At 45.9% G+C, this 27,279-nt stretch overlaps 1 protein-coding gene across 1 annotated transcript in view; it reads right to left on the reverse strand.

Annotated features, from left to right (window-relative positions):
- The window catches only part of LOC139232761 (putative methyltransferase NSUN7), a 265,021-nt gene that overhangs the window by 82,472 nt on the left and 155,270 nt on the right, over positions 1-27,279 (reverse strand). Inside the window, exon 10 of the mRNA XM_070863266.1 lies at positions 15,150-15,267. Within this exon, the coding sequence (XP_070719367.1) occupies positions 15,150-15,267 (118 nt within the window). The remainder of the gene's footprint in view (positions 1-15,149; positions 15,268-27,279) is intronic.

Consider the following 27,279-nt stretch of genomic DNA (forward strand, 5'->3'; position numbering starts at 1 on the left):
GCTCTCTGGTTGGTTCCTCGACATATTGGTCTGGAAAACCATCCCTTATACACTCCAGGAAATCCTCCTCCACCATATTGCTACCAGTTTGGTTAGCCCAATTTATATGCAAATTAAAGTCACCCATGATAACTGCACCTTTATTACACGCATCCCTAATTTCCTGTTTGATGCCATCCCCAACTTCACTACTACTATTTGGTGGCCTGTACACAACTCCCACTAGCGTTCTCTGTCCTGCAGCTCTATCCATACAGATTCCACATCATCCAAGCTATTGTCCTTCCTTACTATTGCGTTAATCTCCTCTTTAACCAGCAATGCTATCCCACCTCCTTTTCCTTTCTGTCTATCCTTCCTGAATATTGAATACCCCTGGATGTTGAGTTCCCAGCCTTGTTCATCCTGGAGCCACGTCTCAGTAATCTCAATTACATCATATCCGTTAACAGCTATCTGCGCAGTTAATTCATCCACCTTATTACGAATGCTCCTCGCATTGAGACACAGAGCCTTCAAGCTTGTTTTTTTTAAAAACACTTTTTGTCCTTTTAGAATTATGTTGTAATGTGGCCCTTTTTGATTTTTGCCTTTGATTTCTCTGCCCTCCACTTTTCCTTGTCTCCTTTCTACCTTTTGCTTCTGTCCCCATTTTGCTTCCCTCTGTCTCCCTGCATAGATTCCCATCCCCCTGCCATATTAGTTTAAACCCTCCCCAACAGCACTAGCAAACACTTCCCCTAAGACATTGGTTCCGGTCCTGCCCAGGTGCAGACCATCCGGTTTGTACTGGTCTCACCTCCCCCAGAACCGGTTCCAATGTCCCATGAATTTGAATCCCTCCCTCTTGCACCATTACTCAAGCCATGTATTCATCTTAACTATCCTGCTATTTCTACTCTAACTAGCACATGACACTGGTAGCAATCCTGAGATTACTTCCTTTGAGGTCCTACTTTTTAATTTAACTCCTAGCTCCCTAAATTCAGCTTGTAGGACCTCATCCCATTTTTTACCTATATTGTAGTGACCTATATGCACCACGACAACTAGCTGTTCATCCTCCCCCTCCAGAATGCCCTGCAGCCGCTCCGAGACATCCTTGACGCTTGCACCAGGGAGGCAACATACCATCCTGGAGTCTCGATTGGAACCGCAGAAGCGCCTTTCTATTCCCCTTACAATAGAATCCCCTACCACTTTAGCTCTCCCACTTTTTTTCCTGCCCTCCTGTGCAGCAGAGCCACCCATGGTGTCATGAACTTGGCTGTTGCTGCCTTCGCCTGATGAGTCATCCTCCCAAAAGTACTCAAAACGATATATCTGTTTTGGAGGGAGATGACCGCAGGGGACCCCTGCACTACCTTCCTTCCCTATCTGCAAGTGTAACCTTTACCTGCGGTGTGACCAACTCACTAAACATTCTATTCACGACATCCTCAGCATCGCGGATGGTCCAGAGTGAGTCCATGCGCAGCTCCAGTACCACAGTCACTGTGCCCTGTTGGCAGCCAGGGTCAATTCATAAAAACTCGGTCATAGTCCACATCTCACGGTATAAGTTCCAGTAACCATACCGTTCTGTGTATATTCCATCCTATCCTTCACACACCTACAAAAGTATCCTCAAAGTCCAGATTTTCTGAGAATGGCAAAAATGAGTTTCAGCGGGCATCATCATCATCATAGGCAGTCCCTCAGAATCGAGTCCCAAAGTAAGTTCTTTGATGTCTGAACAGTCCGATGTGAGAGCCACAGACCCTGTTACAGGTGGGACAGACATTCGTCGAGGGAAGGGGTCGGTGAGGCTGGTTTGCAGCGCACTCCTTCCACTGCCTGCGCTTGGCCTCTTCACGCTCTTTGCATTGAGACTCAAAGAGCTCAACGCCCTCCTGGATGGACTTTCTCCACCTCGGGCAGTCTTCGGCCAGGGTCTCCCAGGTGTCAGTGGTGATGTCGCACTTTACCAGGGAGGCTTTGAGGGTGTCCTTATAACATTTTCGCTGTTCTCCTTTGGCTCGTTTACCATGAAGGAGCTCCGCATAAAGCATTTGCTTCGGGAGTCTCGTATCTGGCATGCGAATTATGTGACCTGCCCAGCGAAGCTGATTGAGTGTGGTCAGTGCTTCAATACTGGGGATGTTAGCCTGGTCGAGGAAAGTGCAGGCAGCACCAATTTTGTGATTGGTGTCCCTCCTTCTAATATGAATAGGCTACAGGAAAAGCTTGCTCCACCAGCTTACCCTATATAACATGGCTGGGGAGTGTACAGCAAGCCAACAATTCTTAAAAAGGACAGCAGCTTGCCATTAAACAATAAGTTGCAGTTGTACCAGTTAAGTTGACTAATTGTTTGCAATGTCACATGACCAAAACTGCTCTCTTTGATGCTGAAGAATTGGAGGTCATGCTGCAGGAGGTTCACCAAAGAATGGTGGCTCTATTTGGGGCTGAAGGCAACCCTCTGGTAAAATCAAGGTGCAAGATATGTGGAGAGGGGTCAATGCAGTCACCCAGACCCAACAAACCTAGCTGCAAATGAAGGAAAATGTGATCATAGAATCATAGAAGGTTACAGCACGGAAGGAGGCCATTTCGGCCCATCGTGTCCGTGCCGGCCAACAAGAGGCTATCCAACGTAATCCCACTTTCAAGCTCTAGGTCCTTATCCCTGCAGGTTACGGCACTTCAGGTGCACATCAAAGTACTTTTTAAATGTGGTGAGGGTTTCTGCCTCAGGCAGTGAGTTCCAGACCCCCGCAACCCTTTACGTAAAGAAATTTCCCCTCAAATCCCCCTCTAAACCTTCTACCAATTACTTTAAATTTACGCACCATGGTTGTTGACCACTCTGCTAAGGGAAATAGGCCCTTACTATCCACTGTATCTAGGCCCCTCATAATTTTATACACCTCAATTAGGTCTCCCTTCAGCCTCCTATGTTCCAATGAAAACAAATCCAGCCTACCTAATCTGTCCTCGTAACTTAGATTCTCCACTCCCGGCAACATCCTCGTAAATTTCCACTGTATCCTCTCCAGTGCAATCACATCCTTCCTGTAATGCGGTGACCAGAACTGCCGCAGTATTCCAGCTGTGGCCTAACCATTGTTTTATACAGTTCAAGCATAACCCCCCTGATATGTCCTTACTACACAGTATAAATGCACACGAGGCCCATGCTTGAGAGGTCAGTCTGTGACCTGTCCTTTATTCCTTAGCACTCAAGTGATGAAGGTGGGTGGAGCTTCCCCTTTTATACCTGAAGGTCCAGGTTAGGAGTGTCTCCCACCTAGTGGTCAGTGTTCTCATGGTGTACAACTTAGGTCAGTTTATACATGGGTTACAATGCTGGTTGAATACATGACATCACCTCTCCCCCCCCCAAAGTCTTATTGGGATCACAGGTTGAGTCTCTCTGGTGGTTTACGCTCCCTTGTAGAGCGCCTGAGTTGGGGCTCCGGTTGTTGGGTGCTGGCCTGAGTGTCTGCTGTTTGCAGTGCCTCAGGCCTGTCCGGACTGCCCACAGTGACTGGGCTCTCCTCCCTTTGGTTCCGGTGTTCGGTCACCTGTGGTGGAGTGAACTCTATATCGTGTTCTTCCTCTGCTTCTTCTATGGGGTTGCTGAACCTCCTTTTTGTTTGATCCACATGTTTGCGGCAGATTTGTCCATTGGTAAGTTTAACCACCAGAATCCTATTTCCCTCTTTGGCAACCACAGTGCCTGCGAGCCATTTGGGCCCTATAGCGTAGTTGAGGACAAAAACAGGATCATTTACATCAATACATCGCGCCCTCGCATTCCTGTCATGGTAGTGATATTGTGACTGGCCCCTGCTCTCGACAATTTCTTTCATGGTGTATAAGGGATAATCGGGTTTTGAGCGTCCTTTTCATTAGTAGCTCTGCGGGTGGAACCCCTGTGAGCGAGTGTGGTCGGGATCTATAGGCCAGCAGGAGGCGTGATAAGCGGGTTTGTAGGGAACCCCCTTGGAATCTGAGCATCCCCTGTTTGATTATCTGCACTGCTCGTTCTGCCTGGCCGTTTGAAGCCGGCTTGAACGGTGCCGTTCTAACATGGTTAATTCCATTGCCTGCCATGAAGTCCTGGAATTCAGTGCTTGTGAAGCACGGGCCATTGTCGCTGACCAAGATGTCCGGTAGACCGTGGGCGGCGAACATTGTCCGTAGACTTTCTACCGTGGCAGAGGATGTGCTTGAATTTAAAATGTCACACTCGATCCATTTGGAGTAGGCGTCTACTACAACCAAAAACATTTTCCCCATGAAAGGACCTGCGTAGTCCACATGGATGCGTGACCAAGGCTTGGCGGGCCATGGCCAGGGGCTAAGGGGGGCTTCCCTGGGCGCATGGCCCAGCTGGGCACACGTGTTGCACCTGCGAACACAAAGTTCCAGATCTGCGTCTATCCCTGGCCACCAAACGTGTGACCTGACAATTGCCTTCATCGTGACGATGCCCGGGTGCCCATTGTGGAGTTCTCTGATGAACACCTCTCTGCCCATCTGGGGCACGACTACACGGTTTCCCCACAGTAGGCAATCGGCCTGAATCGAGAGTTCATTCTTGCGACTGTGAAATGGTTTAAATTTCTCAGGGCAAGCCCTGTACGTGGCTGCCCGGTCCCCATTCAGGACACATTTCTTGACTAGAGACAATAGCCGGTCTCTATTTGTCCAGACTTTAATCTGGCGGGCTGTCACGGGTGAGCCTTCGCTTCCGAAAGCTTCAACAGCCATGACCATCTCAGCACCATGCTTGGTAGCCCCCTCAGTGGTGGCTAGTGGGAGCCTGCTGAGTGCATCGGCGCAGTTTTCGGTGCCTGGTCTGTGCCGAATTGTGTAGTCATAGGCAGCTAACGTGAGTGCCCACCTCTGTATGCGGGCCGATGCGTTTGCATTTATGGCCTTGTTGTCGGCCAAAAGGGCCGTTAGGGCTTTGTGATCTGTCTCCAGCTCAAATTTCCTGCCAAACAGGTACTGGTGCATTTTCTTTACCGCATATACACATGCGAGCACCTCCTTTTCGACCATCCCGTAGCCCCTTTCTGCCTGGGACAGACTCCTGGAGGCATAAGCTACCGGCTGTAACTGACCCTTGGCATTGACATGCTGCAACACACACCCGACAGCATAGGACGACGTATCGCACGTTAACACAAGTTTCTTACATGGGTCATATAGCGTTAACAGATTGTTGGAACATAACAAATTGCGTGCTCTATTAAAAGCCCTTTCCTGGCTGTCCCCCCAGACCCATTCGCGACCTTTGCGTAGGAGCACGTGTAGCGACTCTAGCAGCGTGCTCAATTTGGGAAGAAAGTTACCAAAATAGTTCAGGAGCTCCAGGAACGAACGCAGCTCCGTCGTGTTATGGGGTCTGGGTGCTCTCTGGATCGCTTCCGTCTTGGATGCAGTAGGGCTGATCCCGTCTGCTGCTATCCCCATCCCCAGGAATTCTACCTCTGGAGCTAGGAAGACGCACTTCGCCTTTTTCAGTCGCAGACCTATCCGGTACGGTCTGCGTAGCACCTCCTCCAGATTGTGGAGGTGTTCTTCAGTATCGTAACCCGTAATGAGGATGTCGTCCTGAAAAACCACCGTCCCTGGAATCGACTTGAGGAGGCTTTCCATATTTCGTTGGAAGATCGCGGCGGCTGAGCGAATCCCGAACGGACATCTGTTGTACTCAAACAACCCCTTGTGTGTCGTGATGGTGGTCAGCTTCTTCGACTCACTCGCCAGCTCCTGGGTCATGTAAGCTGAGGTCAGGTCCAATTTTGAAAAAAGTTTGCCACCGGATAGCGTCGCAAAGAGGTCCTCCGCTCTCGGTAGCGGGTACTGGTCTTGGAGTGACACCCAATTGATGGTGGCCTTGTAATCGCCACATATCCTGACCGACCCATCCGCCTTGAGCACCGGCACAATCAGGCTCGCCCAGTCACTGAATTCGACTGGCGAGATGATGCCTTCCCTCAACAGGCGGTCCAATTCGCCTTCTATCTTTTCCCGCATCACGTACGGCACCACTCTAGCCTTGTGGTGTACTAGTCTGGCGTCCGGGTTTATGTGAATCACTACCTTGGCCCCCATGAAAGTGCCGGGTTGAAATAATGAGTCAAATTTGTCCAGGACCTGTGAGCATGATACTCGCTCCACAGAGGAAATTGCATTGACATCGCCCCATTTCCAGTTCATGACAGCAAGCCAACTCCTCCCCAGTAGTGCAAGACCGTCCCCTGGGACAATCCAGAGTGGCAACCTGTTCTCCGAATCTTTGTGGGTCACGACTACCGTGGCGCTGCCTAGCACCGGAATGATCTGCTTTGTGTAAGTCCATAGCTGTGCGTCAATCGGCGATAATTTTGGCCTCCTGGCCTTGGATGCCCACAACTTTTCGAACTGTTTGATATCCATCAGGGACTGGCTGGCACCCGTGTCTAACTCCATTGATACTGGGATGCCATTGAGGAGCACTTTCATCATTATCGGTGGCGTCCTGGTGTATGAACTGTATACGTGCTCCACATGAACTCGCTGAACTTCAGCTTCCAGCGACTTCCCCCAGTGTCCATTTCTGCAATTTCTGCAGGTATTTTGCTCATCTCTGCAAACTCCGGCTGAATGTATGCCTCCACGCCTCCAGCATGAGTTGCGGTTTGAAACAAAAGGTCCCTTGCCAGTCGATCGTCCCTGACTGTCCCTGTTATTGTCCTTGAGTGCACCATTAACAGGTGTTGATGGCCCCATTACTGGCTGCATTGTCCCTTGCAATGGCGTGAATCGCTGTTCAGCTTGCCATTGTCTCTGTCGAACTCCCCCTCTGTGTTCGACTACATGTTGGGGCATGCCTGACTGCCCTTGTCTGCCTGGAGAACTGTGTGCTGCTTTAACAATGTTGAATCTCTGTCCCAACCGTTCCTTAACACAGTACCTCTCGTCTGTTCTGCTAGTGGCCATGCTCGCGTGGTTTAAATCCCAGTTTCTTGTCGCCATTGATACGTCCTTACTACACAGTATAAATGCACACGAGGCCCATGCTTGAGAGAAGGTCAGTCTATGACCTGTCCTTTATTCCTTAGCACTCAAGTGATGAAGGTGGGTGGAGCTTCCCCGTTTATATCTGAAGGTCCAGGTTAGGAGTGTCTCCCACCTAGTGGTCAGTGTTCTCATGGTGTACAACTTAGGTCAGTTTATACATGGGTTACAATGCTGGTTGAATACATGACACCCCCACTCCCCCCGCTCTTGTATTCTATGCCTCGGCTAATAAAGGCAAGCATTCCATATGCCTTCTTAACCACCTTATCACCCTGGCCTGCTACCTTCAGGGATCTGTGGACATGCATTCCAAGGTCCCTTTGATGCTCTACACTTGTCAGTGTCCTACCATTTAATGTGTATTTCCTTTCCTTGTTAGCCCACCAAAAATGCATTACCTCACAATTCTCTAAATTAAATTCCATTTGCCACTGTTCTGTCCACCTGACCAGTTGATTGATATCTTCCTGCAGTCCGCAGCTTTCTTCTTCATTATCAACCACATAGCCGATTTTAGTATCAGCTACAAACCTCTTAATCATACCCCCTATATTCAAGTCTCGATCATTTATATATATCTCAAAAAGCAAGGAACCTAGTACTGAGCCCTGCGGAACCCCACTGGAAACATCCTTCCAGTCGCAAAAACCTTACCATACCAAAACCATACCCATCAACCATTATCCTTTGCTTCCTGCCTCCAAGCCAATTTTGGATCCAACTTACCACTTTGCCCTGGATTCCATGGGGGCTTTTACTTTTGTGACCAGTCTGCCATTTGGGACCTTATGAAAAATGTTACACTACATCATACGCTTTGCCGTCATCGACCCTTCTGGTTACCTCCTCGAAAAATTCCATCATGTTAGTCAGACACGACCTTCCCTTAACAAATCTGTGCTGATTGTCCTTGATTAATCCTTGCCTTTCTAAGCGAAGATTTATCCTCACTTTTGTATACATTTCTTGTGGGGCCCATGAAAAATGGCATAAACCCAATTTGGGAATTGTGACACCCTCTGATATATACTATTTCAAGCACTTTTTTCTTTTGCACATACTTTTTCCCCTTTTTTTCTTGCAATGGAGGTGGCGAGCCTGAAATAGCAAACAGTTGCTCTGGCCTCCTGCTGAGATAGTCCTTTGAGGTGACTCCAGACCCACAGCAATGTGGTTGACATTTAACTGCCCTTTGAAATGGCCTAGCAAGCCACTCAGTTGTACAAAACCGCTGCAAAGAAGTGTAAAACTGGACGGACCACCCGGCATCGACCTGGGCACCGGATACGACAAAGGCATACCCAGCCCTGTCGACCCTGCAAAGTCCTCTTCACTAACATCTGGGGACTTGTGCCAAAATTGGGAGAGCTGTCCCATAGACTAGTTAAGCAATAGAATCATACCTTTCAATCAACGTCTCAGATTCCATCACCATCCTGTCAGCAAGATAGAACCACCAGTGGTATACAGTCGGGAGAGAGTGACCCTGGAAGTCTTCAACATTGACTCTGGACCCCATGAAGTCTCATGGCATTAAGTCAAACATGGGCAAGGAAACCTATTGCTGATTACCACCTAGTGCTCTCCCTCAGCTGATGAATCAGTACTCTTCAATGTTGAACACCACTTGGAAGAAGCAGTGAGGGTAGCAAAAGCACAAAACGTACTCTGGGTGGGGGGAACTCCAATGTCCATTAACAACAGTGGCTCAGTAACACCACTACTGGCTGAGTTTGAAGGACGTAGCTGCCAGACAGGGCATACGGCAGGTGGTGTGAACCCTCCATCGTGTTGTGTGGCACGACACCATGCTAAATGAGATAGATCAGAACAGATCTAGCTGCTCAAAACTGGACATCCACGAAGGGCTGTGTGCCATCAGCAGCAGCAGAATTTCATACAACCACAATCTGTAACCTCATGGTTCAGCATATCCCTTATTCTACCATTACCAGCAAGACAGGGGACCTATCCTGATTCAATGAGGTGAAGAAGAGCATGCCATGAGCAGCACCAGGCATACCTCAAAAATAAAGTGGCAACCTGGTGAAGCAACAGCAGAAACAGCAGGCTATAGTCAGAGCAAATCGTTGCAACAGCCAACGTATCATATCATAGCTCTGCAATCCTGCCACATCCAGTCGTGAATGGTGGTGGACAACTAACCAACTAACGGGAGGAGTCGTATCCATGAACATCCCTATCCTCAATGATGCCAGAGCCCAGCACGTGAATGCAAAAGACAAGCCTGAAGCGTTCGCAACCATCTTCAGGCGGAAGTGCCAAGTGGATGATCCATCTTGGCCTCCTCCCAAGGTCACCACCATCACAGAAGCCAGGCGTAAGCCAATTCGATTCACTCCACGTGATGATGTCAAGAAACAGCTGAGCACACTCGATACAGCAAAGGCTATGAGCCCCGACAACATCCCGGCTGCGTGCTGAAGAATTGTGCTCCTGAACTAGCCACGCTTGTAACCAAGCTGTTCCAGTACAGATACAACACTGGCATCTACCTGACAATCTGGGGAAATTCAGCAATGGTAATGTATTTGAATAATGAAGCAAGATTTGGACGACATTCCCACTTGGGCTGATAAGTGGCAAGTAACATTCGCGCAACACACGTGCCAGGCAATGACTATCTCCAACAAGAGAGAGTCTAACCACTACCCCTCGACATTCAACGGCATTACTATTGCCGAATCCCCCACCATCAACATCCTGGGGGTCACCATTGACCAGAAACTTAACTGGACCAGCCACGTAAATAATGTGGCGACAAGAGCAAGTCAGAGGCTGGGTATTCTGCGGCAAGTGACTCACCTTCTGACTCCCCAAAGCCTTTCCACCATCTACAAGGCACAAGTCAGGGGTGTGATGGAATACTCTCCATTTGCCTGGATGAGTGCAGCTCCAACAACATTCAAGAAGCTTGACACTATCCAGGGCAAAGCAGCCGCTTGATTTGCACCCCATCCACCACCTTAAATATTCACTCCTTCATTGTGTACCATCTACAAGATGCACAGCAGCAACTAGCCAAGGCTTCTTCGACAGCATCTCCCAAACCTGTGACCTCTACACCTAGAAGGACAATGTTAGCAGGCACATGGGAACACCATCACCTCCAAGTTCCCCTCCAAATCAAAAACTATCCTGACTTGGAAATATATCGCCATTCCTTCATCGTCGCTGGGTCAAAATCCTGTAACTCCCTCCCTAACATTACTATGGGAGTACCTTCATCACACAGACTATAGCAGTTCAAGAAGATGGCTCAGCATCACCTTGTTAAGGACAATTGGGGATGGATAATAAATGCTGGCCTTGCCGTGAAGAATCCAAAAACACTTTCCTGCTAACAGCCTTTAACACACATAATTATGTTTTTGTGGTCAGATACCAGCTGAACATTAATTGAATACAAACCCTTACTGTTCATGCAGACCAACAGGACATTAAGATGAGGAGCCCTGATGTCCACCGCAAGTGTGACACCTTGCACTTGAAGGAACCCTGCTACATGGTGAAAGCTCTGTGCTCTGTCCAGTTTATGTCTCCTTTCCTTAGAGAAAGTGATGAAGGTGTTTCCCCTTGCAATCATTTGCTTGATACATGTGTGCATTACATACATTCTGGCGTGGCAAATCTCTCCTGCAATGCCTTGGGAAGATCTAGTAGAATGAAAACTTCATTCTGTGGTAGTCTTTACTTCTACAGGAAGAGTAGTACCTGTTCCAGATTGTGTCTGCAGGACATCCTGCAGCAGATGGCACAACTCTGCTGTAGCCTGTTACATGAAGCAGATGTTGCAAAGACATTATTTCTTCGGACATCACCAGGTACACGTGTAAGGGACTATAAAAAGTCTCCAACTACTGACAAACATCATAGGTGCCGTTGCACCTACTTCTGTTGACCTTTAATAACTCCACTTCCTCATCCAAATTATGCAGCACAAAAGAAATGCTAATTTTCACCATTTTCTACAGTGCAATTAAATGCCAGTATTTTTAGAAAAAATCCTAAAGGTGCAAAATTAGCAGAAGATCAAGTCAACTATTGCATGGAGCAAAATCCAGAATAATGCAATTAAAAACACAAAAAATAAAAGGGCTTTGGGATGATGCTACCGAGTGAAAGCCAGGTGGGGCGGGAAGGAAGGAAGCAAGCAGGAATTTAGAGTGGGATCCAGTTTTACCAGGTCTCCACCTTAGTTTCCCCACAATATCAAAGTTGGAAGAAGCACGGATACATTATTTGCACAAGCCGAAGTTATCCAAGTCCCACTGGAATGGGTAGCACCATTATCAGAGGAGTTGTGAATGGACTGTAGCAAAACTCCTGATTTTATGACAGACAGAAGGTCATTCATGAAGTTGCTGAAGACAGTTGAGCTAAGAATGCTACCTTCAAGAACACTATCAATCATGTCCTAGGGCTGCAAAGACAGGTTTCCAACAACTACAAACATCTTCCTTTATGTCAGATATAACAACTTATATTTATATAGCACCTTTAACATAATAAAATGTCCCAAGGCACTTCATAGGAGTGTTTTGAAAAAAAAAATTGACACCAAAAATTTGGTCTAAGTGGTAGGTGTTAAGGAGTGTCTTGAAGGAGGAAAGAGAAGTAGAGCGATTTAATGAGGAAATTCCAGAGCTTAGGATATAGGCAGCTTAAGGCACGAACGCCAATGGTGGAGCATTTAAAATCAGGGATATTCAAAAGGCGAGAATAGGCGGAGTGCAGAGGTCTAGGGTGATTATAGGGGTGGAGGAGATTAGAGATAAGCAAGGGCGAGGCCATGGAGGGATTTGAAAACAAGGATGAGAATTTTAAAAGACAGATGTTGCTTAACTGGGAACCAACACAGGATGAATGGGACTTGGTGCAAGTTAGCACACGGGCAGTAGAGTTTTGGATGACCTCAAGTTTACGAAGGGTAGAACTAGGGAGACTGGCCAGGAGTGCATTGGAATGGTCTAGAGGTGATAAACGCATGGATGAGGGTTTCAGCAGCAGATAAGTTGAGGTAAGAGTGCAGACTGGCGATATTACAAAGGTGGAAATGGGTTGTCCTAGCGATAGAACGGATAAGAGGTCAGAAGCTCAATTTGTGATCAAATATGACACTAAGGTTGCAAACATTTAGTCAGCCTTAGACAGTTGCCGGGGAGAGAGATCGATTCAGTGGAACGGGAACAAAATTTGTGGCTTCGGTGTTCCTGATATTTAATTGGAGGAAATTTCTACTCATCCAGTGTTGGATGTTGGACAATGAGTCTGATAATATAGAGATGGTGGAGGGTTTGAGAGAGGTGGAAGAGAGGTAGAGCTGGGTAAAATCAGTGTACATGTGAAAACTCACGTTGTATTGCCAGATGATGTCACTGAGGGGCTGCATATAGATGAGAAATAGGAGGGGGCCAAGGATCGATCCTTTGGGGACAACCAGAAGTGACAGTGCGGGATCAGGAAGAGAAGCCATTGCATGTGATACTATGGTTACAGCTGGAAAGGTAGGAATGAAACCAGGCAAGTGCAGTCCCATCTTGCAGGGCGACGGTGGAGAGGCGTAGGAGAAGAATTTTGCGGTCAACTGTGTCAAAGGCTGCAGGCAGGTCCAGAAAGACGAGAAGGGATAGATTACCTTTGTCGCAGTAAATTCGTATTTCATTAGTGACCTTGGTAAAAGCAGTTTCAGTACTGTGGCAGGGGCGGAAGCCAGATTGGAGGGATTCAAACAATGAGTTCTGGGAAAGATGGGCACAGATTTGGGAGGTGACAACACATTGAAGAACTTTGGAGAGGAAAGGGAGGAAGGAGATGGGTGGTAGAGTGCTGTTTTTTTGAGGAGAGGGGTGATGATGGCAAATTTGAAGGAAAGGCGAACAATACCTGAGGACAGAGAACTATTAACAATATCCGCCAACATGGGAGCCAGGAAGGAAAGTTACGTTGTCAGCAATTTAGTAGGAATAGGGTCGAGAGCAGGTGGTCAGTTTGGGAAGATGAGCTTTGAAAGGGCAATGGGGAGATGGGAGAGAAATTAGAGAAATATGCAAATTTAGAGTTAGGACAGGATGAAAACAGAGAGGAAGTAAGGTCTGGTAGGCTAGGGGAAGGGAGGGAATTGAAAGCAGAAGCAGTTGAATGAATATTGGTGATATTGGTGATATTTTTAACAAAGAAGTCCATGAACTTCTCACATCTAGGCAAGGGAGAAGGAGGCAGGGGAGGGTGATTTGAGAAGACGGTTAGTGGTGAAGAAAAGAAGCCTGGTGTTATTTTTGCCATCCTGGAGGATCTTAGAATAGCGGGCAGTTTTAGTGATGGGGAGCAGGGCCCGGTAGTGCTTTATATGATCTAGCCAAATTTGGTGATGAATGATTAGACCAGTTGTCTGCCTAAGACGTTCAAGACTGCGTCCCTTGGACTAAAGGGAGCAGAGATGAGGGGTACACCAGGGGAATGACTAGAGTGAGATAGTGTAATGATTTTAGTAGGCAGAAGGGCATCAAAGAACATAAGAAAATAAGAACTGGGAGCAGGAGTAGGCCATTTGGCCCCTCGATCCTGCTCTGCCATTCAACAAGATCATGGTTAATCTGATCCTGGCTTCAACTCCACTTCCCCGCCCGCTTCCCATAACCCTCGACTCCCTTATCATTCAAAAATCTGTCCATCTCCACCTTAAATTTATTCAAAGACCCAGCCTCCACAGCTCTCTGGGGTAGAGAATTCCAAAGGTTCACAACTCTCAGAGAAGAAATTCCTCCTCATTTCTATTTTAAATGGGCGATCCCTTATTCCCCTAGTTCTAGATTCCCCCATGAGGGGAAACATCCTCTCTGCATCTACCCTGTCAAGCCCCCTCAGGATCTTATATGTTTCAATAAGATTACCTCTCATTCTTCTAAGACCAAGACTTAGCTCTGTCAAGCCCGTGTGGTGGCTGATGTGCAACGTCCACCACACATTAAAAAAATCCACGCACAGGCATCTTCCACCCTTCAAGATGTAGTTCGGGATCTGGAATATTAGTTTGGGATCTGGAACATTGAAACACCTGTGAACTCATCCCTTTTTGGCGTGGAAGCAAGTCATCCTCGCTTCGAGGGACTGCCTATGATGATGAGCTGCAGAGATAGCATGAAGAATTGTAGGCCAAAGGCTAGGTAGGCCAAAGGCTGGATAGGCCAAAGGCTAGGTAGTTGGGAATCAGAAAATGCAGTGGTAAGGTACTTGAGGGAGAGTATTTTAAGATACAACTCAAAACACTGGAAGATTTTTTCTTTGACACCAATAATCTCAATTTTACTAGAGCTCTTTGGTGCCATACTTGGCCAAATACTGTCATGTCACAGGCAGTTATTCTCACGTCTGCCATTTGGCTCATGTCCATTTCTGGATTAAGGCTGAGGTAAGGTCTGGAATTAGAGTAAATGGTTCTGGCAGAACCCAAACTGAACATCTGTGAGCAGGTTACTGGTAATCAGGTGTAACTTGATGGCAGTATTGTTGACTTTCATCACTATGATGATTGGAAGTAGGCTAATAAGAAGGTAATTGGCCAGGTTAGATTTGTCCTGCTTTTTGTTGCTGGGACATACCCGGGCAATTGTCCATACTGCTTGAACTGCCAGGTCCCAGGGCTCCTTGTGCCCATTTTATATATGAGATGCATGCTGTAGGCAGAGCCTTGCCTGAAATCCCAAGATTTGAAATGGGACTCGTTTAAAATATTTTCTCGTACTGTTTGCAAACATGGCTTTATGTTTCACAAGATATTTACCAAGAAATAGTCTCTAAAAAGTCTGAATAAATCACCAATTATAGTGACAAATATTAAAAGAAACTTGCTACACAAGCTCAGTTCCTTCCATGGTCCTTTATATAATATTTTTGTAAGTGAGTGAATATTATGTTGGGGAATTGTAAATGCCACATGAAGTCTTATGATCTTAAAACAAAGCATTTAGAAATAAATATAGATTATTATTTTTGTTCTAGCATAATATTTGATTTGTTGCAATTTTGTTTGTGCATATGCAAGTGATATTTTGTATATAATATACCTGTAAGGTTGGGCTCTGGCTCCTTCTATTCTCTTTCCCAATACTGGCTTCACAACATCCTCATTTTCCTCAGGGTAAACCGAGCATGTGGAATACACGATGGCCTGGACCTTGGGAACTATTGAAAGATACAGAAGCTTAGTTTCACAAAAGATATCACAAAACTAATTAGCCAAAATCATTACCAATTTTAATATTACATATTTGTTGCCTCAGACTCCATATCCATCAAGGTTAAATGTTCTCTAAAGTCCATAGCTACAATTTTGTTTTTCATCATTTATATCAGTTTCATAATATGCAGCTTTCACGATAAGAATAACAGTTTAATGTTAACATGGAGATAAATGTGAACGTAATGGAAAGTGAGCAAAGACCAAAGTAATACTTTATTTTGTTTCTTCAATACAGTACATTTATAAGTCTCATTCAATAGGCAAAGTCATAGCAACATAGAAAATAGGTGCAGGAGTAGGCCATCTCAGTCCTAAATGGCCTACCCCTTATTCTAAGACTGTGTCCTCTGGTTCTGGACTTCCCCAACATCGGGAACATTCCTCCCGCATCTAACCTGTCCCGTCCCATCAGAATCTTATATGTTTCTATGAGATCCCCTCTCATCCTTCTAAACTCCAGTGTATAAAGGCCCAGTTGATTCAGTCTCTCCTCATATGTCAGTCCAGCCATCCCTGAAATCAGTCTGGTGAACCTTCACTGCACTTCCTCAATAGCAAGAACATCCTTCCTCAGATTAGGAGACCAAAACAGAACACAATATTCCAGGTGAGGCCTCACCAAGGCCCTGTATAATTGCAGTAAGACCTCCCTGCTCCTATACTCAAATCCCCTAGCTATGAAGGCTAACATGCCATTTGCCTTCTTCACCGCCTGCTGCACCTGCATGCCAACTTTCAATGACTGATGAACCATGACACCCAGGTCTCGTTGCACCTCCCCTTTTCCTAATCTGCCACCATTCAGATAATACTTTGCCCTCGTGTTTCTGCCCCCAAAGTGGATAACCTCACATTTATCCACATTATACTGCATCTGCCATGCATTTGCCCACTCACCCAACCTGTCCAAATCACCCTGCAGCCTCTTAGCATCCTCCTCACAGCTCACACCACCACCCAGTTTAGTGTTCAAAAGAAATGCTAATATCTTAAAGGTTACACTGTTTTGGGAGCAACTGCCTAACTGACAAAGAATACGTTTATATTGTTTGACATTCCAGTGCTGTATTAAGGAAGAGCTGCATTGTCAGAAGTACTATCTTTATGGTCGGAGGTTAAACTTAGGTCCCGTATGGTGGATGTCAAATAAAAAGGGGTGGGGGAGGGTGGGTCAGGTGAGGGGAAATTTAGAAATCTAAAGAAAAAAGTCAAAGTATTGGAGCAGTGTAGCGATTTGGGTAAAGATAAGCAGAGTGTGACAAGTTGGGTCAGAGTTTAATGATAAAAGTGCATAAGTGAATAAGGTGAAAGAAGGGCATATAGGTAAAACGTTAAAATTAAAGGCTCTTTATTTGAATGCACAAAGCATTCATAACAAGATAGATGAATTAGTGCAAGGTAGATGAAATAGAGAATTTGATCTAATAGGTATTACAGAGACATGGTTACAAGGTGACCAAGTTGGGAACTAAATATTCCAAGGTAGTTGACATTTCAAAAAGACAGGAAAAATGGAAAAGGAGGTGGTGGTGGGGGGCGGGGGGGGGGCAGGGTAGCCCTGATAATAAAGGATAACAGAAGGACTGTAGTGGCTCGGAAGATCAGGAAGTAGAAGGAGATAAGAAATAACAAGGGGGTCAGAAAACACTGGTGGAAGTAGTTTATAGGCCCCCAAACAGTAGCTATACTGTTGAACAGAGTATCATACAACAAATTGTGGGTAGATAAAGAGGAACCAGTAGATGTAGTATATTTGGATTTCCAAAAGGTATTCGATAAGGTGCCACATAAAAGGTTACTATGCAAGACAAGGGCTCATGGACTTGGGAGTAATATATTAGCAGTGTGGGTACGGTAGCATAGTGGTTATGTTACTAGTAATTTGGCCTGGACTAATAATCCGATATCATGTTCAAATCCCACCATGGTGGTTGGGGAATTTAAATTCAGTTAATTCAGAATAAAAAGCTAGTATCAGTAATGGTAACCATAAAACTACTGGATTGCTGTAAAAAAAAACTAGTTCACTAATGTCCATTAGGGAAGGAAATCTACCGTCCTTACCCGGTCTGGCCTATATGCGACTTCAGACCCACAGCAATGTGGTTGACTTGTAAATTCCCTCTGCAAACCACTCTACCATATCAAAAAAAAACTGCTAAGATGGACTGCAGCAGTTCAAGAATGTGGCATATCTTCTCAAGGGCAATTAGGGATGGAAAATAATTGCTAGTGATGCCCACATCCCGTGAATGAATAAATTTTAAAACTGGATAGGGAAATAAAAGCCCATGGGATCCAAGGCAAAGTGGCAAATTGGATCCAAAATTGGCTCAGAGGCAGGAAGCAAAGGATAATGGTTGATGGGTGTTTTTGTGACTGGAAGAATGTTTCCAGTGGGGTTCCACAGGGCTCAGTACTGGGTCCCTTGCTTTTTGTGATATACATCAATGATCTAGATTTGAATATAGGGGGTATGATTAAGAAGTTTGCAGATGATACAAAAATATGCTGTCTGGTTGATAATGACAAAAAAAGCTGCGGACTGCAGGAAAATATCAATTAACTGGTCAGGTGGGCAGAACAGTGGCAAATGGAATTTAATCCGGAGAAGTGTGAGGTAATGCATTTTGGGAGGGCTAACAAGGAAAGGGAATATACATTAAATGGTAGGACAGTGAAGTGTATAAAAGGACCTGGGAGTGCATGTCCACAGAACCTTGAAGGTAGCAGGCCAGGTAGATAAAGTGGTTAAGAAGGCATACGGAATATGCTTGCCTTTAGCCGAGGCACAGAATATAAGAGCAGGAGAGTTATGCTTGAACTGTATAAAACACTGGTTAGGTCACAGCTGGAGTACTGCGTGCAGTTCTGGTCACTGCATTACAGGAAAGACGTGATTGCACTGGAGAGGGTACAGAGGAGATTTACGAGGATGTTGCCGGGAGTGGAAATCTTAGCTATAAGGACAGATTGGATAGGCTGGGTTTGTTTTTCTTGGAACTGAGGAGGCTGAGGGGAGACCTCATTTGAGGTGTATAAAATTATGAGGGGCCTAGATATAATAGATAGAAAGGGACTATTTTTCTTAGCAGAGGGGTCAACAACCAGGGAGGATAAATTGAAAGTAATTGGTAGAAGGTTTAGAGGGGATTTGAGGGGAAATTTCTTCACAGAGGGTTGTAGAGGTCTGGAACTCACTGCCTGAAAGGGTGGTAGAGGCAGAAACCCTCTCCATATTTAAAAAAGTACTTGGATGTGCACTTGAAGTGCCGTAACCTGCAGGGTTACAAACCTAGAGCTGGAAAGTGGGATTAGGCTGGATAGCCTCTTGTTGGCTGGCATGGACATGATGGGCCGAAATGGCCTCCTTCCATGCTGTAAACTTCTTTGATTCTATGATTGGTTAATAGACAGAAAACAGAAAGTAGTCTGATTGGCAGAGTAGAGGAGTGCCACAAGAATCGGTACTTGGGCCTCAGCTATTTACAATCTGTATTAATGACTTAGATGAAGGAACTGAGCGCAATGTATCCACGTTTGCTGATGATACAAAGCTAGATGGGAAAGTAAGCTGTGAGGAGGATACAAAGAGCTTGAAAAGGGATATAGTCAGGTTAAGTGAGTGGGCACTAAGGCAACAAACAAGTGGAGTATAATGTGAGAAAATGTGAGTTTTTTTTTTGGTAGGAAGAATAGAAAAACAGAATCATTTTAAATGGTGAGAAACTATTAAATGTTGGTGTTCAGAGAGATTTGCGTGTCCTCGTATAGGAAACACAAAGTTAGCATGCAGTTACAGCAAGCAATTAGGAAGACAAATCGCATATTGGCTTATATTGCAAGGGGGTTGGAGTATAAGAGTAAGGAAGTCTTTCTATAATTATACAGGGCTTTGGTGAGACCATACCTGGAGTACTATGCACAGTTTTGATCTTATCTGAGGAAGGATATACTTGCCTTAGAGACGGTGCAACAAAGGTCCACCAGATTGATTGCTGGGATGTGAGGGTTGTCCTGTGAGGATAGAGTGAGCATACTGGGCCAATACTGTCTGGAGTTTAGACGAATGAGAGGTGATCTCATTGAAACCATAAAGGGGGAGAAATCCGCCTGGTTTGCGCCTCCCGTTGGCACCTGCGGGGGGTGGTAGCGGGGCACTAAGGGGCTACCGAATGGGCGCGGCGAATTCACTGACACATGCAAACTTTCCTGGCGGTTTTACGCTGGCGCTAACACTTACTGCCTCGCTCTTTTGCGCCCCGTAGATCGTGACATCATCCGGTGCACAGCACCCTGGATGCGATATTTTCTCCCGCCCCCTGCAGCATCGTCAGGTGTCAACAATGGCAGCTGCAGGATGCATAGAAACATAGAAAAATAGGTGCAGGAGTAGGCCATTCGGCCCTTCGAGCCTGCACCGCCATTCAATAAGATCATGGCTGATCATTCCTTCAGTACCCCTTTCCTGCTTTCTCTCTATACCCCTTGATCCCCTTAACCATAAGAGCCATATCTAACTCCCTCTTGAATATATCCAGTGAACTGGCATCAACAACTCTCTGCGGCAGGGAATTCCACAGGTTAACAACTCTCTGAGTGAAGAAGTTTCTCCTCATCTCAGTCCTAAATGGCCTACCCCTTATTCCAAGACTATGTCCCCTGGTTCTGGACTTCTGGATGCATTGTCACCTCGACTGGTCGCTTGGAGAGTGCTAATTAATGGCAGTGGTGGTCAGGTAGGGCAACATTTATTTCACTTCCCAGTCTGGTGCCTCCTCAGTTTTTTTCACACCGTGATTCCTCATCCCTGCACTCTCTTAGAATACTTTGGGCTGCTATGCACGTAGCGCAGGTCCCATGGCCCAACAGACAAAACATGAATAGTGATAGAATCCATCATTGACACTTCCTTTTAAACGTAGGAAGGAGCCTCCAAAGACGGCAGCACTGCATTGAACATTGTTCAGCGCTCTGCCGCTAGCTCTCCTCTCACTCACTGTAACATTCTAAGGGAAGTGATAGCACTTGATTTAGCATTTCACTTCCGTCTTGGCGCACTAAAGCAGACGTTCCCGGGAGCAAAAAAACGTTTCCGCCTGGCTATACTTTTGCGCTTCTTCAAAAGTTATAGCCCCAATTTCTAGCCCAAACGATTGAGAGGGATTGACATGGTAGATGCTGAGAGGTTATTTCCCCTGGCTGGAGAGTCTAGAACTAGGGGCATAGTCTCAGGATAAGGGGTCGGCCATTTAAGACTGAGATAAGAGGAATTTCTTCACTCAGAATTCAATCTTTGGAATTCTCTACCTCAAAGGGTTGTGGATGCTGAATCATTGAGTATATTCAAGGCTGAGATCGATAGATATTTGGACTTGAGGGACACCAAGGGATGGGGATCGGGCAGGAAAGTGGAGTTGAAGTCAAAGATCAGCCATGACCGGGAACAGTAGCAGAGTGGTCTGTTACTGGACAGGTAACATGAGGTCCGGACTAATGATCCAGCCTGGTTTTTTGCACTCGCATGCTGGTCTCCACCATCATTGAGGATGGAGATATTCATAGAGCCTGCTCCTCCCGTTAGTTGTTTAATTAACCACCGCCATTCACGACTGGATGTGGCAGGACTGCAGAGCTTTGATCTAATCCATTGGCTGTTGGATCGCTTAGCTCTGTCTATTGCATTCTGCTTCCGATGTTTGACATGCATGTAGTCCTGTGTTGCAGCTTCCCCAGGTTGGCATCTCATTTTTAGGTTTGCCTGGTGTTGCTCCTGGCATGCTCTTCTGCATTCTTCATTGAACCAGTGTGGTGGAGGACCTTTGTCTTATGGATGTGTAGCGTAAGTCCCATGCTTTCGTACACCTCAGTAAATATGTCGACTATGTCCTGGAGTTCAGCCTCTATGCGCGCAGACACAGGCAGTGTCCACATACTGTAGCTCGACGAGAGGTTGGGGTGGTCTTGGACCTGCCCTGGAGACGGCGAAGGTTGAACAGGTTCCCACTGGTTCTGTAGTTTAGCTCCACTCCAGCGGGGAGCTTGTTGACTGTTGACAGCCACACAACACGATGGATATCAGTGCACTTTTATACACGTCTCTGGGATTATTTGTTATTGAATTTGATTGTACCACATTTTTATATACCTTTTAATTATTCAATATCTTCTGGTGTATTGCTTGCTGCAATCAGCCTTGCATAGAGGGAGAATTGGCTATTATTCTGCTGATCCAGCATAGCCAGCAATCAGTACAGAAATGTCCTGACCATATATTGGGCTCAATTTTGGCACAGCCCGTTTTTCGGCGCACTTACCGGAGTTGCGCCGCTTTTCTCTGTTCAGAAGTATGGTGAAAAATTTCCTTCCCACTTTGGCCGCTGTCCGGCCTCTTCCCGTGGTCGCGCAGCGTGGCCAGTCAAGTCGGGAGTGGAGCCAGCGTCCTGCACCAAAAACTGTGCCGGGACGTCTGCATATGCGTAGTGGAGTGTCCGCGCATGTGCAGTAGCTCCTCGCCTCCAGCCTCTCCACATCTTGCTGCAGCCACTCTGTGGGATCCGATGCCAGCCACTGGAATCGTTCCCGCCCCTACCCCAGGCCGAGTGGCCTCCCGGTGCAATTTTGAAGAAATCGATCGCACCGGGAGGCCACTCGGCCTGGATGATCTTGCATTTTCTCGCAAGTGTAACGCTGCACTAAATGTCGCGCACACAGGGAAAGCAGTTCAGCTGTGAGCACTTCACTCTCACACATACACACACAGATGTGCAGGGTCATTCCAGTAGTTGGCCCTTTCGTAGCTTACAGAATAAAACAAAGGCACACTATCACACTGGAAGTCTGAACTTTCATACATTCCTTGTTTAAAACCTTTGAGACAGATGAGCTTTTAATCCTTCAGCAGATTAATAAAGTGACCAGGTGAAGCAATTGTTAAAAAAGAAAAACCGAATTAATTGGCACACATCTATATCGCACCGGGAGGCCACTCGGCCAGGGCTAGGGGCGGGCGGGCAGGAGAACTGATAGAAATCATCCAGGTAGGAGAACTAGCCCTGCCCAAGTGGCCCGCCGCACCGGCCGGCCCACTGCTTTCCCGGGCAGAGTTGAAAATGAAGGTAGGGCTTAGTTCAATTTTTTATTTCTTATTGAATTCTTATTACTTTTTGTTTGTAAGGTTTGGTGGTTTGTAAGGCTTGCTGGTTTAGGTGCAAACAGGTCCTCTCCGTTTCCCGCCTCTATCCCAGGCCGAATTGCCTCCGATGTAACTACCTGCGCCGATTTCTTTAACTCTTCGCAAGAATTTTCTGAAGTGGCCACATACACTGGCCTAAGTAGAAATGAGTAACTATTAGCTGACCAAAGTTGCCTAAATGGGCAGAACTGGTGTAGGTGGCTGGTAACGCCCCCTTTTGAGAAAAAAAACGAAACTAAAATAATCGTAACTAACTCACGCTGGTGCAAATTGATTGTGGAAAATGGGGATTTTTAAGTTACGCCAGAAAAACCAAGTTACTCCAAAAAAAAAACGAGCAACTCCTGGCCAAAATTGAGCCCATTATGTCTCCTTAACCACACTTTCTCCCCTCACAAAAGATGATACTGTCTTCAATAGAAATTAGCTTTAAACATATGAATGTCTTATAGTCAGGAAAAAATGTTTTGAGGACTGATGAGATAATGTCATGCCTCCCATAAGACTATGACAATTTAAAAACTTTTTCCACTGTCCCAGATCATACAGGGGCCTCTAATTAGAGCCACTAATAACTGTTCTCCTTTCCAAACAGTAGGAAGCCTCCCTGTACATCTGCTCCATACCACCTGGAATAAAAAGCAAAGCCTTATGGTCAAACCAGCTATACCATCCTTTTCCATATCCACGTTTCAATATTCCTCCATCTACTGCTAGTCATCATGATGCTGTTTTCCTACCAGTTCCCTTCCAGGCAGACTACAGAGGTGTCTAGTCCTTGGGGTGCAACTGTCTTCCTAACCTTGGCTCAGCAACATAAATTAATTCAGAGAATAGAAGCTTTAAAGAAACATGAAAAGCACTGTCATGAAATTCAAAGCTTCTGACACGTACATTAATTTTAAAACATTATTCATCAGAAGGTGTCCAGCTAAAAGTTCTGACCTATTACCTATAAACAAAATCTTTCTGGCTTGCTAATGGGACTTTATCAGTTCCTGGCAATTAAATAGTGTTGGCAGCTTTAAGTCCCAGGAAGTGTCCATATTTCCTCCTACCTTTGGCCCTCTGAGATCATCCAGTCCATGAGACCCAAGTCCAGCTCCCTTGACCGCATTCCCTCTGCTCATATACTACTCCCACCCCTTCCAACCACTCCTCAAAAAAACCACCTATGACCTCACTATCTTTGCAACATACCGCCCATCTCTAACCAGCTTTGCCACCCCAAAGTCCCTGAACATGTTGTCATCTCATAAATTGTTATGCAACTCTCCCGCAACTTCACGTTTGAATCTCTCGAATCAAGTTCCCGCCCCTGCCATAGTACTGAAACAGTCCTAACCAAAGTCACCAATTGCATCGTCTGTGACTGTGATTGTGGTGTATTATCACTCAGCATCCTCTCTGCACTCTTTGACAAGGTTAACCGCACCATCCTCCTGCAATACCTCTCCTCCATTTTTGAGCTCTGTTGGACTGCTATTGCCTGGTTCCATTTTTACCTATTCAATTTCAGCCTACACATCTCCACCTGCTTCTCCTCCTCTACATGGCCACATCATCTATAGATATGCATAACAAAAACAGTTTATCTGGTCATTAACACATTGCTGTTTGTGGGAGTGTGTGTGTGCAAATTGCCAGCCGCATTTCCCACATTACAACAGTAAGTACACTGCAAAAGTACTTCATTGGCTGTAATGCGCTTTGAGACGTCCGGTGGTCGTGAAAGGCATTATACAAATGTAAGTCTTTCTTTCTTTCTTTCTATATGACATCAGCTTCACATGTATGCTGATAATATCTGGCTCTAGCTCTTCACCACCTCTCTCTGTCTCTGTGCAGTTAGACTGCTTGTCCAATATCCAGAATTGGATGATCCATAATTTCATCTGTCTAAACATTGGGAAGATACAAGCCATCATCTTTAGCTCTCTCAAACATTTCCTTGGTTGCCTCGAGACTCGACTACTCATCCATTATCCCTGCCCTCGCTAACCTACATTGGCTCATGGTCCCACAACACCTCCAATTTAAAATTTTCATTCTCTTATTTAAATCCCTTCATAGTCTCACCCTTCCCTATCTATGTAACTTCTTCCAGTCATACACTCTCCCAGTACTCTATTCATCAGACTCTAGTCTTTTGTGCATCCCCTCCTCCCTTTGCCCCACCAACTGCGGTTGTGCCTTTAACTGCCTAGATCCCAGCCTCTAGCGTTCTCTCCCTAACCCCATCTTCTCTTTTAAGACTATCCTTAAAATTCATCTGTTTAACAAAGTTTCTGGCCACTGTTCCAAATATCTTATTCTTTGGCTGGGCAGCCATTTTTTAAAAATTATGCCTCTGTGAAGCTGATGGGATATTTTTCAACATTAAAGGTGATATGTAAAGGCAAGCTATTGTTGCTTTTGTGACTGTGACCAACAGTTGGCCTCAAGTACACCAGCATAGAGTCTCCTTTATTTTAATTAGACCAGAGAAAACATTCAGATGCTTAGCTCTAGGTTCCAGTAGACCCCACTTCCAATAAAGTCGGCTCTCATAATTTTAGTATTGTGTCCGTAGCTATATTTGAATCTGGGCAAGTGTAGTGGATGGCTATGCTGTCTATTCTATTGTGAAAAGAAGAAGATAAGATCATTCTCCATAAATCAAAACTGGACAAAAATTAGATCTCAAAAACCATGGCCGTAATTTTTATGTTTGGACCCACCAGGGGCGGGAGGAGTGGGGGGTCAGTACAGTGCGATTTTCCCCATAAGCTGCGGAGCTTTTAACTCCACAGCATGTGAGTGACATCATGGACAGGTTCCCCGCCTGGAAGTCAGCCTGATTGACAGGCTTTTCTTCAGTCATGGGGAACACTGGATAAGAGGCCGCAACCACAGGTAGGTGTCTGTCCAGGAGGCGTGGGGGGAAGGAGAGGGAAGAGATCCGGTCAGAAATTTCTTCATCTGTAACAATTTTCACAGGATTGAACTGGTGACTGCTTATACCTTCTTTAATTACATAAAAATCAATATTCATTTCAAACAGACAAAGATGACTGCAAGATAAATGAATTTTAGGTTTAACACTCTCATCACTGGAGCTATGTTCCTCCATTGAACTTGATTTTGTTTTGTTTGGTAAGATGGTTCATCTAGATCTCTGAGCAGCTATTCAACAACATTCAATGTCAGACATCCAATAGCATCAATCATCTCAGTGATAATTACTTATGCATTTCATTAAACTTTTCCCCAATAGCCATTGCTGACAGCACTGAATACAAACTGCTTAATCTATTTTATCACCTTTTGCTAGATTAGTGGATTTCCTCTCCAATTCTTCATCACAGTTGATTACTTCTAAAAATTCCTTCAATATGAGCTGCTGCTGTGTCAGCCATGGCCCAGTTGGTAGCACCCTTGCCTCGGAGTCAGGAGGTTGTGGATTCAAGTCCCACTCCAAACACTTGAGCACAAAAACCTCGGCTGGCACTAAGTGCAGTGCTGACGGAGTGCTGCACTGTCGGAGGTGTTGGGCCCAAAATTGCTGGTACTCCCCCAACCTTTTTGTGGCCATTAGCACCAAAATTTTATACCCCATATTCAGCTCCAAAAGTGAACAACTGGGTTCCAGTGCTAATGAACCCTTCTATAGTAGATTTTTCAGCGGTGTGACTGTCTTAATTTGAGCGTTATCACTTCTGAGAAACTCAGCATTCAGGTAAGGGTTTCTAATGAGCCAACTGCTAGGGTTTGCAGCAAGGCCCTGAGGGAGGAAGGAGTTTGGAAGGATGGCTGGTCTAAGAGGTGCAAGGAGAGCCACCAGGTTCACTGATATTGAGCAGGAGTCACTGATGGACAGTGTGGAGGACAGAAGAAGAATACTGCTTCCTGACGTGGGGAGACCTGGCAGACAGGCAGTACATAATGCATGGAGGGAGATTGCAGGGGAGGTGTCAGGCACCTCCATATATTTTAGGACGCACCCTCCAAGGAGGGTGCTGGCCAGTCTGCACCCGGCCCTTCCAGGGTGGCGATGGGTTGACGCCTCCGAGCTCTGGGGCGATGGAGATCCTCCTCCTCAGGTGGTACTGCTGGTTTGACCTCCAGCGGCTGTCCCCTCATGATGGACAGGTTATGCAGCATGCAGGAGACCACAACAATTATGGAGACCCGTTGAGAAGAGTAATGCAAGGCGCCACCAGAGCGGTGCAGGCACCGGAATCTCTGCTTAAGGATGTCTATGCACTGCTCGATAATGCACCTGGTGGCACAATGAGCGTCATTGTATGCGTGCTCTGGCGCTGCCCTGGAGAGGAGTGAGCAGCCACAGGGGATATCCCTTGTCCCCAAGCAGCCAACTGCAATCCTGATTTGGGCCAGTGAAGACTGCGGGCACACTGGTCTGGCACAGAATGAACGAATCATGGCTGCTGCCTCCCTTGCCCACTGGCTGTCTGCACGGTGCTGACTGCGATGCCTTCTCCTGCATGCCAACACTCCTCTCATCCTCAGAGTGAATCCTGCCAAGCAGGTCTCTGAAGGCCACTAAAGAGTCAGACCTGAAAGTTGTACAAAAGTACAGGGATATGTGCAAACCTCTGAGCAGCACTCAGCAGGTTTAATGGAACCAAAACAATTAATAAAACTGTATCAAGCGATAAATACTGTGGACCATGGAAAATGAAATAAAAACAATAATAATTAATGAAACCATATCAAGAGATAAATACAGTGGACTATGGAAAATGAAATAAAAACC

The sequence above is a fragment of the Pristiophorus japonicus genome, chromosome 2 (assembly GCF_044704955.1).
Source record: "Pristiophorus japonicus isolate sPriJap1 chromosome 2, sPriJap1.hap1, whole genome shotgun sequence".
Classification (NCBI taxonomy): Eukaryota; Metazoa; Chordata; class Chondrichthyes; family Pristiophoridae; genus Pristiophorus; species Pristiophorus japonicus.